This window comes from Theobroma cacao, chromosome 7 (assembly GCF_053813885.1).
Source record: "Theobroma cacao isolate CCN51 chromosome 7, ASM5381388v1, whole genome shotgun sequence".
Classification (NCBI taxonomy): Eukaryota; Viridiplantae; Streptophyta; class Magnoliopsida; order Malvales; family Malvaceae; genus Theobroma; species Theobroma cacao.
In genome coordinates, this window is record NC_142645.1 from 744,791 (window position 1) to 758,203 (window position 13,413).

General features: G+C 34.8%; 4 protein-coding genes across 7 annotated transcripts; 2 read left to right on the forward strand and 2 right to left on the reverse strand.

Moving 5' to 3' along the window:
- Positions 1-1,109: 1,109 nt before the first annotated feature.
- Positions 1,110-3,611, forward strand: LOC18593297 (Na-translocating NADH-quinone reductase subunit A). Its single transcript, XM_007020451.3, has 3 exons — positions 1,110-1,369; positions 2,936-3,033; positions 3,153-3,611. The coding sequence occupies exons 1-3, from the start codon at positions 1,312-1,314 to the stop codon at positions 3,432-3,434; spliced, it is 438 nt and encodes a 145-aa protein (XP_007020513.3). The 5' UTR covers positions 1,110-1,311; the 3' UTR covers positions 3,435-3,611.
- Positions 3,612-4,028: 417 nt separating this feature from the next.
- Positions 4,029-6,852, reverse strand: LOC18593298 (Pyridoxal-5'-phosphate-dependent enzyme family protein). Its single transcript, XM_007020452.3, has 6 exons — positions 6,554-6,852; positions 6,197-6,271; positions 5,723-5,866; positions 5,088-5,477; positions 4,771-5,006; positions 4,029-4,545 (listed from the first exon to the last, which is right to left on the reverse strand). The coding sequence occupies exons 1-6, from the start codon at positions 6,767-6,769 to the stop codon at positions 4,323-4,325; spliced, it is 1,284 nt and encodes a 427-aa protein (XP_007020514.2). The 5' UTR covers positions 6,770-6,852; the 3' UTR covers positions 4,029-4,322.
- Positions 6,853-9,457: 2,605 nt separating this feature from the next.
- On the forward strand, positions 9,458-10,020 carry LOC18593299 (uncharacterized). The gene has a single exon (XM_007020453.3). It carries the CDS (start codon positions 9,577-9,579, stop codon positions 9,865-9,867), a length of 291 nt encoding a protein of 96 aa, XP_007020515.1. The 5' UTR covers positions 9,458-9,576; the 3' UTR covers positions 9,868-10,020.
- A 1,202-nt stretch (positions 10,021-11,222) lies between these two features.
- On the reverse strand, positions 11,223-12,977 carry LOC18593300 (two-pore potassium channel 1-like). Of its 4 annotated transcripts, none has more exons than XM_007020454.3 (3): positions 12,823-12,977; positions 11,789-12,705; positions 11,223-11,611 (listed from the first exon to the last, which is right to left on the reverse strand). In XM_007020454.3, the coding sequence occupies exons 2-3, from the start codon at positions 12,694-12,696 to the stop codon at positions 11,470-11,472; spliced, it is 1,050 nt and encodes a 349-aa protein (XP_007020516.3). In that variant the 5' UTR covers positions 12,697-12,705; positions 12,823-12,977; the 3' UTR covers positions 11,223-11,469. The 4 variants fall into 4 exon arrangements, with proteins under 4 accessions (XP_007020516.3, XP_017980254.2, XP_017980255.2 ...); XM_018124765.2 differs by having other exon boundaries at positions 11,789-12,708; positions 12,823-12,973; XM_018124766.2 differs by having other exon boundaries at positions 12,868-12,953.
- Positions 12,978-13,413: the final 436 nt, after the last annotated feature.

Consider the following 13,413-nt stretch of genomic DNA (forward strand, 5'->3'; position numbering starts at 1 on the left):
TAATTGGGGTACATGTGACTTGTCATGTGAATGATTGGGTTTTGAACAAGTTTACTCCCAATGGCAAACAGAAGTGAAAGAAACAATGTTTTTGTTTTTCTTCCCTTCTTTCTTAATCAACAGTACAGACTTTCAGGTTATACAGATCTGCAATACCCCAAAAAAAAGGTATTAAAAATGGGAATACTTGGATTATAAGAGTAAGGGCAGTCAAAGTGTCCTAAAACTAAGTCAAAATAGCATCAGGCAAGGCATCTGATGACTGGCATCAAACAATGGCATGGGTTCTTGTGTTGGTAATCAAAGATTAAACTAAGATACTGCCATTGTACTTTTGTCACCCTCTTTTCCTTTTCCTAGAAAATAAAAAATGGGTAAGAAGGGATTGTCCATGAGGTTTTGCCCATGACCATAATCTGGTTGTTTGTATTTTTTTAACCTCAAATCTTCCAAGGAGAGTTAGCTTTGTTCAATGTTGAACAACCAAAAACCCAGAATTACATTCTTTGTCAATCTCACATTGGTTGTTTATTAAAATATGATTGAGAATTTAAGTATTTATATCATTTTTAATATATAAGATTTAAATAAAATAGACTAAAACGGATATTATTTTATAAGTTAATGATAGACCATGACGCTAATCTTATACTAGATTGCTTTATAAAAAATGATAACAACAAATTAAGTTAGCTTCAAATTATGCTTTGTATTTAATGATAGATGTATGTATTAATTTTTTATTATGATATTGAAAAAAATTGATCTTATTCTCTGTCATTGATTGAACAAAATTTAATCAAATAATAGCAATAGAGTTGTATGTCTCAAAAATTTTTTGTTTAGATTTTAAATTATTACTTTACATCGTGTATAAAAAAACATATTTTACTAAAAAATTTTTAAAATTATCTTAAAAAATAGAAAAGTAAATAAATTTCTTTCAATTATTAATAAAAAAATTAAATTTTTTGAGGGTAGTATGGAGAATATGTTGAGCATACACAAGAAATACAGAAAAAGAGGCAAATTTAATGCTACCAAAAGCCCAAAACTTTTCTAGGGTTAGGGTTTTTAATTTCTGTGTATAACTTTCCACGAAATTCATCAAAAATACAACAAAAATATATAAAAAAAGGGGAATAAAGTTCCCATATTTGGAGATTCTTCTTTGGCTTCTATAAATTCCAAAGCTTTCTCCTTTACATTTTGGTCTTGGGATTTGTGCTGCTGATTTATTGTTGATCTCTCTTTTCTCTCTCTGGGCTTTGCTGCCCTTCAGCCATTGAAATCCATGATCTTCAGCACCCCATGGACCCATCTCCAGTGCACGCCACTCCTTCACTCCATGAACAAGAAGATGAGTGGGGTATATTCGCTCTCTGTCTCTTCCCCCCCCTAACTTGTTTGTTTGTTTCCTGGGAAATTTCTGATAAATGGGGAGAATATTGGATCTTTGTGCTAAAAATCTAATTTTTATAGCTGGTTTTTATCTGTTTTTAATTTGTAGATATGGGTTTTTTAGATTGTAGTGATATATGTGAGAAAATTGGGTGTTTGAGTTTGTTGTTATTGGAGAATTCCTTTGTGAGCATGCTTAACTATGACTTGGGGCTATATTTGGTATTTGTTATTATCTATATTAGCTCTCTTTGTGTGTTGGTTTTGTTTTTGATTGGTGGGCATGCTGTTCTGTTTAGTCTGGTAAAGTTTAACTGGTTTGAGTTGATATTTTGATTGGGGGATGGTGATCTGTTTATAGATTGAGCCACATTGAGTTGAGGATTATGCATTTTAATCCTTCATTAGCATGCTATAGAAGCAACTTGTATTGTTCTTTATTGCTTCAGTTGATATCTGGTTGCCTTTGCATAGAAGTGATGATGTTATGTAGAAGGTCATTTGTTTTGCTAATTAAGAGTCATTTGAAGGTTACAATAAGCTAGAATTGGAGTTCCATGAAGTTTTACTTTGTGTAGGATATGAGTATGAGGCTCAGAAGTTAGAGAATTGATAACTGGTATCTCTTGGATAAACTGAGAAACTGACAAGAAAGCTTGTTAATATAACAGTTTACCTTGCATCAATCTAGTTGAGATTCTTTCTGCTTTTTTGTCAATTTACATTTCTACCACTTCCTTTTCCTGTTTTTGCTTTTGTAGATATAACTTGTATGCATTATCTTAAAGTTTTCAGTTCTAAACATTAGTTCCTTAGTTATTTTTTTATTGCTTTTGGTGTCTTGAATTAGCTGGATTTAGAACAAGGTGATGGTAAACACAAATGCAATTATGTTTTCCCCCCTCACTTTCTAATTTGAAATTGCTTGAAGTTCGTTTAGTCCAGTCCCTTCATCTTGTATCTGTATATGCTGCTGATTTTATGTGGCTTCAACTATTTTGTTGTTTGGATATTACCATGGCACCTTTCCTTCTTTTGGTGCACAATGAAGTTGACGCAATTCCATCATCGTTAAGTGGTTAATTCCTTCATTTTGTGGCAGGTCAAATTTTGTATAACTATAATGGAATGAAACACTTTAGTGATTTCCTTTTTGACAATGAATGAAATACTGCTATGTCTTGTAACATTATAAAAGATGGCTGTGCTAAGTGGCCTCTTTTAAAGGGGTGGCTCCTAGAGTTAGCAAGGGGCTGTCTAAACCTCCTTGTCAGTGATTGATTTCTCTCATGTTGTTGCTGTATTGCTGGTCCTTGTCAGGAGAGAGGGAAAGAGTTTTATACTCCTTTCAGTCCCCAATTGATTGAGTGAATTTTTCTTCATTGAAATCTTATAAAATTACCTCTGTCGGTATGCTAAAATATTGTTTAATTGTAATTCCTTCTGTTTAGAAATGATTTTTCTCATTGAAATTGATTGAGATGAAGCTGACTATCCTTATGTTAATGTCTTGTTTCATGATGTTTTTCTTTAGACACTGAGGGATTTGTGATTCCAAGCTTGGGAATTGAAGAATCGGGTAAAAATAAAGCTGATGCTTCAGAAGTAGAATCCTCAAAACCTCCTTCACAGGTCAATTACATATACTTATATCTGTAGATGTCAAGACTGATTTGTTTGGAGCTTTTGTCCTATCTTGTTTACAGATATACACTAAGATGTAGACAATGTTCATATTTTGGCTTGTGCAGACTAAAATAGAAGAGAACATCTACTTGGGACCACACGGTGCTCCTCCTTCACAATCAAGGCAGCAAGAGCTGAATCAATCCAGTCGAAAGCAACGATTTAAACAGAAACTGAAAGAAGCTGATAGAAGGATCAGTGGGACAGGGCGGGAAAATAAGGTGGAAAATTTGAGAGAGCTTGTAGGTGGTGGGAAAGCAAGCCCCAACATGTCCAAGGGTTCTCCCAGGGATTGGCTAGATCCACATTGTAATGAGGCACAGTTTGATAAGTGGTACCCCCAGTGAGTGGAGTTTTCCTTAGATGAAGATATTTATCAAGTGCAAAGTTTGACTTGTTGGCACCAATTATTTTAAGTCTTTGTATTGTTGGAGGCAAGGGAATTATCGAGGTTATGTATTTTGACAATAATCCATCAAGCAGACCATTTGGTTTCAGTGCTAATGCAGAAGCTATTTAAGTCAGATTTTAAGTTCTTTTACTCCAATTTTCTGGTCTATCTTGTGCCAACATACATCTTGGTATTCGTTGGACCTTATCAGGTTCACTATAACAAGGAAGTCTCGTATTTTCACTCTCATTTTACTTTTTGTTCTTCATTAAATATGAATTCGGGTGGTGAGGGAGAAGAGGAGTTAGTTCCTCACATTTGTTAAACACAGTTTCAGATGAAATTGAAGATGTGCCTAACATGGTCTTCCCATTCTTGAAGAAAGTTTGAGGAAGATCATTGTACTTGAGAACCTGATAAATGTTTGTAGTCAGTAATAAGGGATATAAGTGCAGCTTCATCAACAAGAGTCGTGTAAAAACAGTCTTTGGCACTCCAAATTTAGCAGTTCTAACAGCATATCTGAAGTGCAAAAGTAGCAAAACAGCACTTGTATAAGTGTAAATATTCATTATAAGTTAAGGGTTTCAAAATTGTTTGTCAAAGTAGTTTCCATGGAACTAATGAATTCCTCTTTGGGGAAAAAGAATGGTTACCAACGTAAGCACAAAGTGTTAAAACTAAAAATCCTAAAGCTTCAATCCTTACACAAGGTCATTCCCAAAAATGAAGGTTACTTTGGCTGAGTGACTTCTGAAACTTTCATCAAGAAGTATGGCCTAGATATGCCTCCTGACCTGACATGGAAAGCTTGAACAAACCTAAGCCAACATCTCAGCAGGGTTCATTTGATGCTCATGAACTCTAATCCAGTTGCAGTAGGTGTCAATCCATACTGTGACAGATACTTGGCATCGTAAAATTTGCTTAGATGCCTCATCCCACTGTCACATAGAATGGTTACAATATTGTGGCCAGGGCCGAGAGCCTTTGCTACTCTAACAGCTCCAACACAGTTCATGGCTGAAGAACTCCCAAGAAAGAGCCCGTCATTCCTCAAAAGGAACCTGAAATGTCAAGCAGGTATAAGATTAGAAGCTCAAAGCCAAGCAAACATTCTAACCACAAAAGAATAGGCAGAGTCCAAGGAGATAATGTCAGATTCAACATTTGACAAGACAACATCATCCAGGCACAATTTTGATCCCCAAAGCTTGTATGTTTTCATCCTTTCAATGATGTGGGAAACAAAAAATGCTAAAGAGAACACATATAAAAGATGATAGACTGACCTTGACATTTCAACAGCCTCCTTATCTGTGCCTCGGAAAGCCCCATCGAGCTTTGCCATCATAAAATTTTCAGTCAATCTGTTGATTCCAATCCCTTCTGTTATGGTGTCAAAAGGATTCTTAAGCCTTCTTCCTTCAGCTTCCTCTTTAGTGTACATGACTCCCCTTGTTACCTTATTGAACAAACCAGAACCGGGAGGATCTATCAAGAAGCACTTGATGTTCTGATTCTTCTCCTGTCCAAACATTTAATAGTTAAGTTAGTCCCCTCATATAAATATGTACAAAATGGTTGAAAAGAGGTTATAAATTTCTACCTGGAGAAACTTCGAAACTCCAGCCACAGTGCCACCAGTGCCTGCAGCTGCAACAAATGCATCTAGACTGCCACCAGTCTGCTCCCAAATCTCAGGCCCTGTACCCTCATAGTGGGCCCTGAAGTTTGCCAAGTTTTCAAATTGATCAGCAAAGAAACCACCATTACAATGACTCAAGAAACCCGGATTTTCTTTCTCCTGGTCAGGTATGCAACCATTTATTTGATCCTGGTCTTTGCCATCCACTTGGCTGGCTTTTTTATTCTTCGCTGCTAATTCATTTGCTTCTAGCGCCCTCCTCCTAGCAACATTGACATAATGGTCTTTGTGTGTAATCGATACTGGTCTTACCCTTTCGACAGTAGCTCCCAGTGCTTCAAGTATTTGAGACTAAAGAGATGTTTGAAAGTGACAAAATCGATTAGAGCATGTTGCAATACATCGAAAATGTAAAGAAAAAGAAATTGCTACATGCAGAAGAGACAGAAGTGTCTGTCTTAGTAAGTATACATTTCTAAAGAGCCTGCACCATCCTAACATATATCCTTTCAATCCTAAAAGAGAATTCAACAGTACTTGCAAGAATCACATAATTGTCCAAGGAAGGTCTTCGTCCCAACACATTTTATGCATACCTTCTCAATAGCAACATCATCAGGGATGACTACATGACATTTGCATCCATAGGCAGGAGCCACTGTGGCAAGACTAATTGCAGTACTCCCAGCACTTCCTTCAGTGACTACTCCACCTGGAGCTAGCTCACCTGATACCAGAGCCTATATTGCGCCAGAAATTGGAAAGTATAAGCAAAGAAGAACTGGTTAACAAATAGAACTGCCAAGACTAATCATTTACAAACTCTAGACAAATATCAAGCATTAGCTATCATGAAATTGTGAAAAACATTAACTCCCCAAAGTTTTAAAAAGGTATAAAGACACAGGGAATTCAATTCTCACTCCATGGCTTAAAGTGCTATGATTCAAGTGCAAGCTTTTAATGTGAAGCATGAAATTATCATACGTGATGGAAAGAAAAGGCATGCTACCAAGCGGCAAGTGCATCACAGCTTGAATGGTTCTTTATGTTTCAATTCTATAAATTACCTCCTCAATGATTTTCACAGCAACTCTATCTTTCACACTTCCTCCAGGATTCAGAAACTCACACTTGCCAAGAATCTGAAAAGCCAAAAAGAAACTAAAGAATAAATTAAAACTGTAGTGGTAATCCTTTTTCCTACTATATGTGCATGAACATGGGAAGAAATTGATCTCAAAATCAAAGAAGATTAAGGTGACCAATTCAAACAAATGACTTAAGAGACATAACTGAAGACACCCAGAGATCAAAATCAGACTAAAACACAGAAGACTGCAAACAGAAGGGAAAGAAATTACTCCGGTACCAAAATCAATCAAAAAAGATAGAATCTTTTGAAGAGAGAGAGAGATGATAGTAACCTCACAGCCAGTGGCTTCAGACAGGCTGTTGATACGAATCAAAGGGGTGTTACCAATGGCATCAACAACCCCACTTGTTTGCTTTTTCTTCTTGTCGGAGTGAAGGGTCGAACTGGTTTTTTTGAAGAAGAGGAAGTAAGAGAAGACAGCCATGGAAATAGAGATAGCTGCTGCCACGACAACAGCGCCTGCGGTTGTTCTTACAGGCGCCGCCATTGTGGCGGTCCGATCACTAGACTTCAAACTGAAGGAACCGTCAAACACAGACCAGTTTACTTGTCCCTGTTGTTTGCAAATTCTAATAATAAAGTAAGTCCATTAATTATAGGTAACTTAATTTTTAATTAATTACAAATGAAAATTACAATCAAATTATAGAAAAATTTCATAATTTCCAATGGAACTCATAAGCTAGTACCTTAATGTACCCGAATTGTTAACAATATATATATAATATGATATGTTAAAGTCAAATTAAAAAAAATTATATTTATGCCTAACGTCGTTGAAAAGTAAATATTTTAATTAATTTATCCGAATCATATATTATATGTCGGTTTCTTTCATATTTTTAGACTCATAGTCAATCTTAATTAATTTTATCCGAATCGTGTATACTATATGCCAATTTCCTTCTTATTTTTGGATTCATAATCTCGTTCACATTTACATTTAGCAATTATATGTGCTATCTTACTGACCTAATTGGTTGACATGATGGAAGTTTTGATAAAAATCTTAATTTGAATTTGAGTAATAAAAAATTAAATAAGAAGGAAAGCAAAAGGGAAGAACGGATGGTGGAGGATACCGGTGACGATGGAGTTAGGGTTTGTTTTAAAAAGAGAATAGCTGAGGTCGATGTGAGGAAAAGAGAGAGAAATAAGAAGAAAAAGAAGGAGTTTATATATTATGGTTAGGTTTTAGTATTTATATGATAAAAAATTCACAAATAATCGAAGTTGATTTTATTTAAAATATTATTCGGTTATTTTTACTCACATGAAATAACTAATATCGAAAAATGATCGATATTAACTATTTAAAAATCTCACAGAATACATATTACGAGGAATAACTATTTTCAGCGACCATCTAATCTAATGCTATTTACAGCACATAGGAAATTCTATGAATCCTTATCTATTTTTTGCATTCATATCAAAATCAAAATTAATTTTACTTTTGATTACATCTGAAGAATTCATAATCTTTTTGGTGCATTAGGTCCAAGTCAGGAATGCAGACTGAAATAATTGATATTTGACACATTGCTTATGCTAGTCAATAAAGGATAACATGATGAAAATAATGTCATGTTCCTCTTATCTACTTTTAACTTTTCTCCCAAATCCTTTTGACAAGTTTCTCATATAAACCAACCTTCCATGAATGGCTGTCACTTCATGGCTTTGGGTTCTTTAACTTTTGCAAGCAATACCCTTAAATAGGACTCCATGGGAGTGGTTGATGAAGTTATCTTCAAATTTCTCAAACCTTAGACATGAAAATTTTGAAAAGGTTGGTTTCATGATTTAATCCTGCATCTTGAATTGAGATTATCGTGTTCCATATTTTAATTTTGAGAAATTAGTTTCAAGTTTTAAAGTCTACTGTTTTCTTTTATCAGTGTAGGAAACAATAGTAAATTTGACAATTAAGTGAATTTAAATTCGAATTATCGTGTTTCGTATCTTAATTTTAAGATATTGATTTCAAGATTCAAGCTTATAGTTGTTTTTTACCATTGCAGAAAACAATAAGGGATTTAACAATTTTGAATACTATTCATTCATTAACACAACACGATAACGATATAGAATTAAACGAATTTAGATTAAAATTGTCGTGTTTAGTGAGTCTAAACCTCCCAAACCAGGGGATCAAAGAACCCAAAATTTTAAAATGTTGGTAAGAACAAGATCTAGTAAAAGATGGGTATAAAGCTTTCTTTTTTTGATTTATTTTATTTTTTTAGAATATAATTGTTTCTGAAAGTGGAATAAATTCAGGCCTTGGGTTACTGCAAACCTTATGCTTTTGGATCTTATCTTGGTCACAAGCTTACAAAAACTTTGGTTAAAGCTAAATGCAGTTTCATTTTGAAAAAATACAAAGTAGCCGACAATTTCAGTGAAAGGACAAAGGATCTGTGTGCCATTGACATTAATTTTTACCGTTGAAATGTCCCATGCAACCCCCCCCCCACTTTTGAATTCTACCTACTTACCTCTATTTTCTTTCTATTTTTCCTTTATTTTTGAGTACTAATTCACTTTAAATTTAATTACCTCAAATAACTTAAAAGCCTTTGGTTTAGGGCAAGACATCAAATTTGTTTTAGTAAGTTTTGGTGATCAATTTGAAGCCTTTCAAATGGTTCCCCTTCCTTTTGTTTTTCCTTCATTTTTTTTGTCATAAGTTTCGTAAAATTTAGATAAAAATAAATATTTGAAGACAAACGAACAAACCCATTAATCGAATGTTTGGAAAAAATTTGTATAGTTTTCGATTTTGGCATGCCCTGCTCTCAATTGGTGATACTTAATGATGAAAGCAAGAGCCTAAATTATACATTTTTGTATCAAAATTGAAACAAATTTGCTAGAAAGTTATGAACTATGTATGCTCCCTACAACATTGACATGCAATATAGGGACATAAGAATCAAGTATATAAAGGAAATTCCTTCTACTCTTGGACTAAAAGGGTGTAAAAGAAAGAATAAAGAGCACACATTAAAAAAGCTACATTTAATTAAATTAATAAAAAAAGTAAAAACTCGAAAAAAAATCAATTACCGATTCCGTTAAAATATCAAACACTGTAATGTTATTTTTATTAAAAATTACAATCTTAATTCCATTTCACTTTTGCAATTTAAAGAGAAAATACCCATCACTTTCCTCCTTCTAGTAGAGAATCTCTTTCTCTTTCTCTTCCTCATACTCTCTCCCTTTAAAGAAAAACAAAGGACCAACCCTTTCTTCCTTCTTTTCTTCTTCTTGTCTCTCTGAAAAACCATGGAGATCCCGCAAAAGTTGCTCAAGTTCAAGTACCCCATTATCTTTTCCCTCACCCTTTCACTCACCCTTTCTTCCATCGTTATTTTGGCACCTTCTTTCCTCACCATTTTGACCTACTTCTGGCCGCTCTTCCTCTCCACCGCCCTCTTCCTTGTAGCTGTCGTCTTCTTCGGCAAGACCTCTGCTCACACCGGCTCTGACTCTCCGGCGGACAAGCCCGGTGAAGGCCTCCTTGACTATGTTGCTGGCCAACCGGAGCTCACCGTTGACAGTTACAAGTCTGAGTAGAAACTTTTCTCTATGTCATAGTGTAATCTCTAACTCTCTCTCTCTCTCTCTTGCTGTAACTTTCCTTTTGCTTTCGCCTTTTGTTCTATCTGAACTGTACATTTTGGGAGGAAGAACAGTAATAATAATAATAATAATTACTAGTTACTGTTATTTTTTTCACTGTTTTTTAACTTTTTTTTTTCCTAATATGACAATGAATGATTGAAAGATTTATTGAGAAATTCCCTTATTACTAAGTCATGATTGTGATTTGATAGGGACTGAATTAGGATCTAATTTCTAATTTAAAATGAAAGATGATAAAAAAAAGGGGTTAATTCTTGAATTCAAGGTATTTTAATAATTTTATTAAGCAAAATTAATGATATAATTTTTAATAGAAAACGAGTTTATCCAAAAAAGAATTAAAATTACGATTTATTTAGGTTGAATTTATAATTTTTTATAATATTATATTTAATATTTAGGGTTTGTTGATATAATATAATGTAAAATGTTAACATCAATCATGCCTCGGGTGGAGGGCCATTATTAAGGAATTGATGTTGCTTATTTATGAAGCAACTTATTTCCAATTGAATTCGAAGACCCATCTGAGGATTTCCTTATTCCAATTGAATTCGAAGACCCACTTGAGGATTTCAGGTTGACTAAAAATAGTCAGTTAATTGACCTTTTGAATTAAATAAAAAAAAATTTCATTGTTCAATTACCCATTTAATTTTTTTTTTTAGTTTTGGGTTTTATTAGTACTTAATTTTCGTTTATTATTTAAAATTTTTAATAAAATTAAAAATATTCAGGTAAAAATATTAAAAAATTCTCTTTATTTATTGTCTATTGATTTTCAATTGTATATTTGTTTTAAAAATTTAATAAATTTTATGAATTTTACTATGGTCTTGGGAAACTTCAAAAGAAGGATTCATCATGATCTAATAGGTATTGGGACCACTGTTTAAATGGACCCCATTTAACAATTATTGTTGATTTGAACAATCATTCATTTAGTTTCTTTATCTTGATGTAACATGATCGAAATTTGGTCGATGGCGAATGCTTTGGTTGTGTAGATTGGAACAAAGAACATTCGAGTTAACTAAATAATACACAAAAATTATAAAAAAATTAAATATTTTGGTATTATTGATTTTACGGATCGAATATGTGTTATTAAATATTTATAAAAAATATTGATAAATTACGTATGATATATTAAAAAATAGATGGAAGTTACGGAAAAAATTATATTTTGAGATTACCGATTTCAATAATTTCTCGAATTTGTGTTTCATCATGGGGTTTTTTTTTTTTTGGGAGAATTTGGGAATTTCATCAAAGAGGTTTGCTAGTTTTATGAGATAAACCCATCATTATTTCAACAAAATTACATGTAATTAAGGTACGTTCAACCTTCAAAACATAGGTAGCATGCATGCAGTTCTTCTTTACAAAATACTCAGGGGTGGCCTAGCTAGTTATAGCTTCCAAAGGAGGAGTACTTCAACCTGGGGGGGAATGGTTGAATGTTATGGATAAGAGAAGATCTAGATTCTCTAAAGACACTAGTACAATTGATATTCTTTTTGATGGAAATCATCACTTCTTTTGGGATGAATCCGACTGATGATCAACATCAAGGTCCTTGATCCCAGTATCAATATCCTTCATGGCAACTGAGATATCTTCTTGCTTGATCTTTCCCATATCTTTCAGCTTGTATAAAATGAAATCAGCAGCCCTGTAAAAAGAACAAAGAACAGAGGATTCTGATACTGTCAGATGATTGTCTCTTATGTATATGCTTTGCTTATTTGTGTACAATTCAGGATCCTGAATACAAGATTTCTCGTCATTTATGGAAGCTATATATCAGCAAAACCGGTTTCATTTGAACAACGAGATCTTAGTATCTTACCCATAAACCTGGTCGTTTTCAGGATTATCAGCTGCTTCCAGGTCTTTCTTGGCAATGATGTCGCTAGTAAGAACCGACTTGACTAGTTTCTTGGTTTCGATATCTGTATACACCTCTGCAATGTAGAGAAGCAGCTGGCCTAAACAGGAAGTACCTGTGGCAATCCAAACTATACCAAACGTGCGTCCGAACTCACTGGAGAAGCTCTCATCTCCGAACCCGACGGTTGTCATGGTGGTGCAAGCACAGTAGATTGCATCAGTGAAATCCATTCCTTCGACTGTAACCAGGACGAAGATCCCAATGACGAAATGCACCGCCATGGCAATCAACGATATCAGGCACTTGGTGTAGTCTATTTTCAGGTTCTCGATCTCCTTCAGGGCTTCAATCGGACCCAGTTTTTTAGACAGGTGCAGGGCGTTAACCAGCACCATCTGCTGCTTCACGACCAAGTAACTTGCAGCTATTTTCACTACTATCCCGACCAGGCACATTCCCACGGTTATGAAAATGCTGCAGATGAGTTGGGAGACGAAACTGTGAGGAACGAGGTCGCCATAGCCGACCGTGGTCATTGTCACCACGCATAGGTAAAGAGAATCGATGAAATCGTTCGTTTTCTTCCCTCTGATGTGGTCCTTGAGTGCGTAAAAGCTTGTCGTGCCGACACCTATGTAGATACCAAAGTAGATCCCCAGCCACTTCAGGTCCGGGCAATCTGTCCGAAAAGTGATCGGAGGGGTGCAATTTGCAGCTGCGGGAGTGGTTTTGCAACTCTGAGAGCTTGTTTTCTCGGGAGCATTTTCATCATTTTTTAAGGTTGGAGAGCCTGCAGCGATTGGCAGCTTGGCCTTCTTTGCAGCATTGGAGGCCATTGCAATGATTGAGTTGAAGTGACCCATCATTTAGCCCACCTGCTACAACCATCACAACATAGAATTCATAGTTATAATACTTGATTGTAAACACGTACATAACTTCAGACAGCTAGAAAATAGAAGAAATCTAGATATTGAAAGTACAGCAAATACCAGGAAATGGCTCAATAGACAAAGGGTTAAATAGAAATCTGGTACCAAGCTTGGGTTCTTCACTAACAATGCTGAGAAGAAGGCCTTGGGAAGTTTTCAGCAGGAGGAAGAGGAGACTTACCAGAGGGAAGCTAGTAGGAAATTCAATATAAAGTGCTTACAAGTAGAGTGAATTTGGGTTCCAACCGCATTGGAAAGTTCCTGGAAGATTCCAAGCTGATGTCTTTTTCTGTTGCAAGACTTTGATTTTGCAGCTTGAAGTGAAAAGGGCTTTGTCTATTTTTTTGCTTTAAGTGCCAGATTATGGGAAGTTTCGTATAGAGATCCAAAAATGCGAAGCTTCAATAGTTCATGAGTGCCTTGATGAGTCTATGCCAAGTCGACATGTTTGATCTTAATTATACAAAATATGATTGAAATCTACAAGCTTATTTTTGTAAGCAGCAGATATTAGCTACAAGAATAAAAGCTGATGAGAGTACATTCAGATTCTTTTCATATTTGTTTCCAGGATTTACTGTAGTTTTTACCCTGTAGATTTCAATGGATCTTTTTGGCCTGAAAATACAGAAAACAAAGTTGATTCTTCAT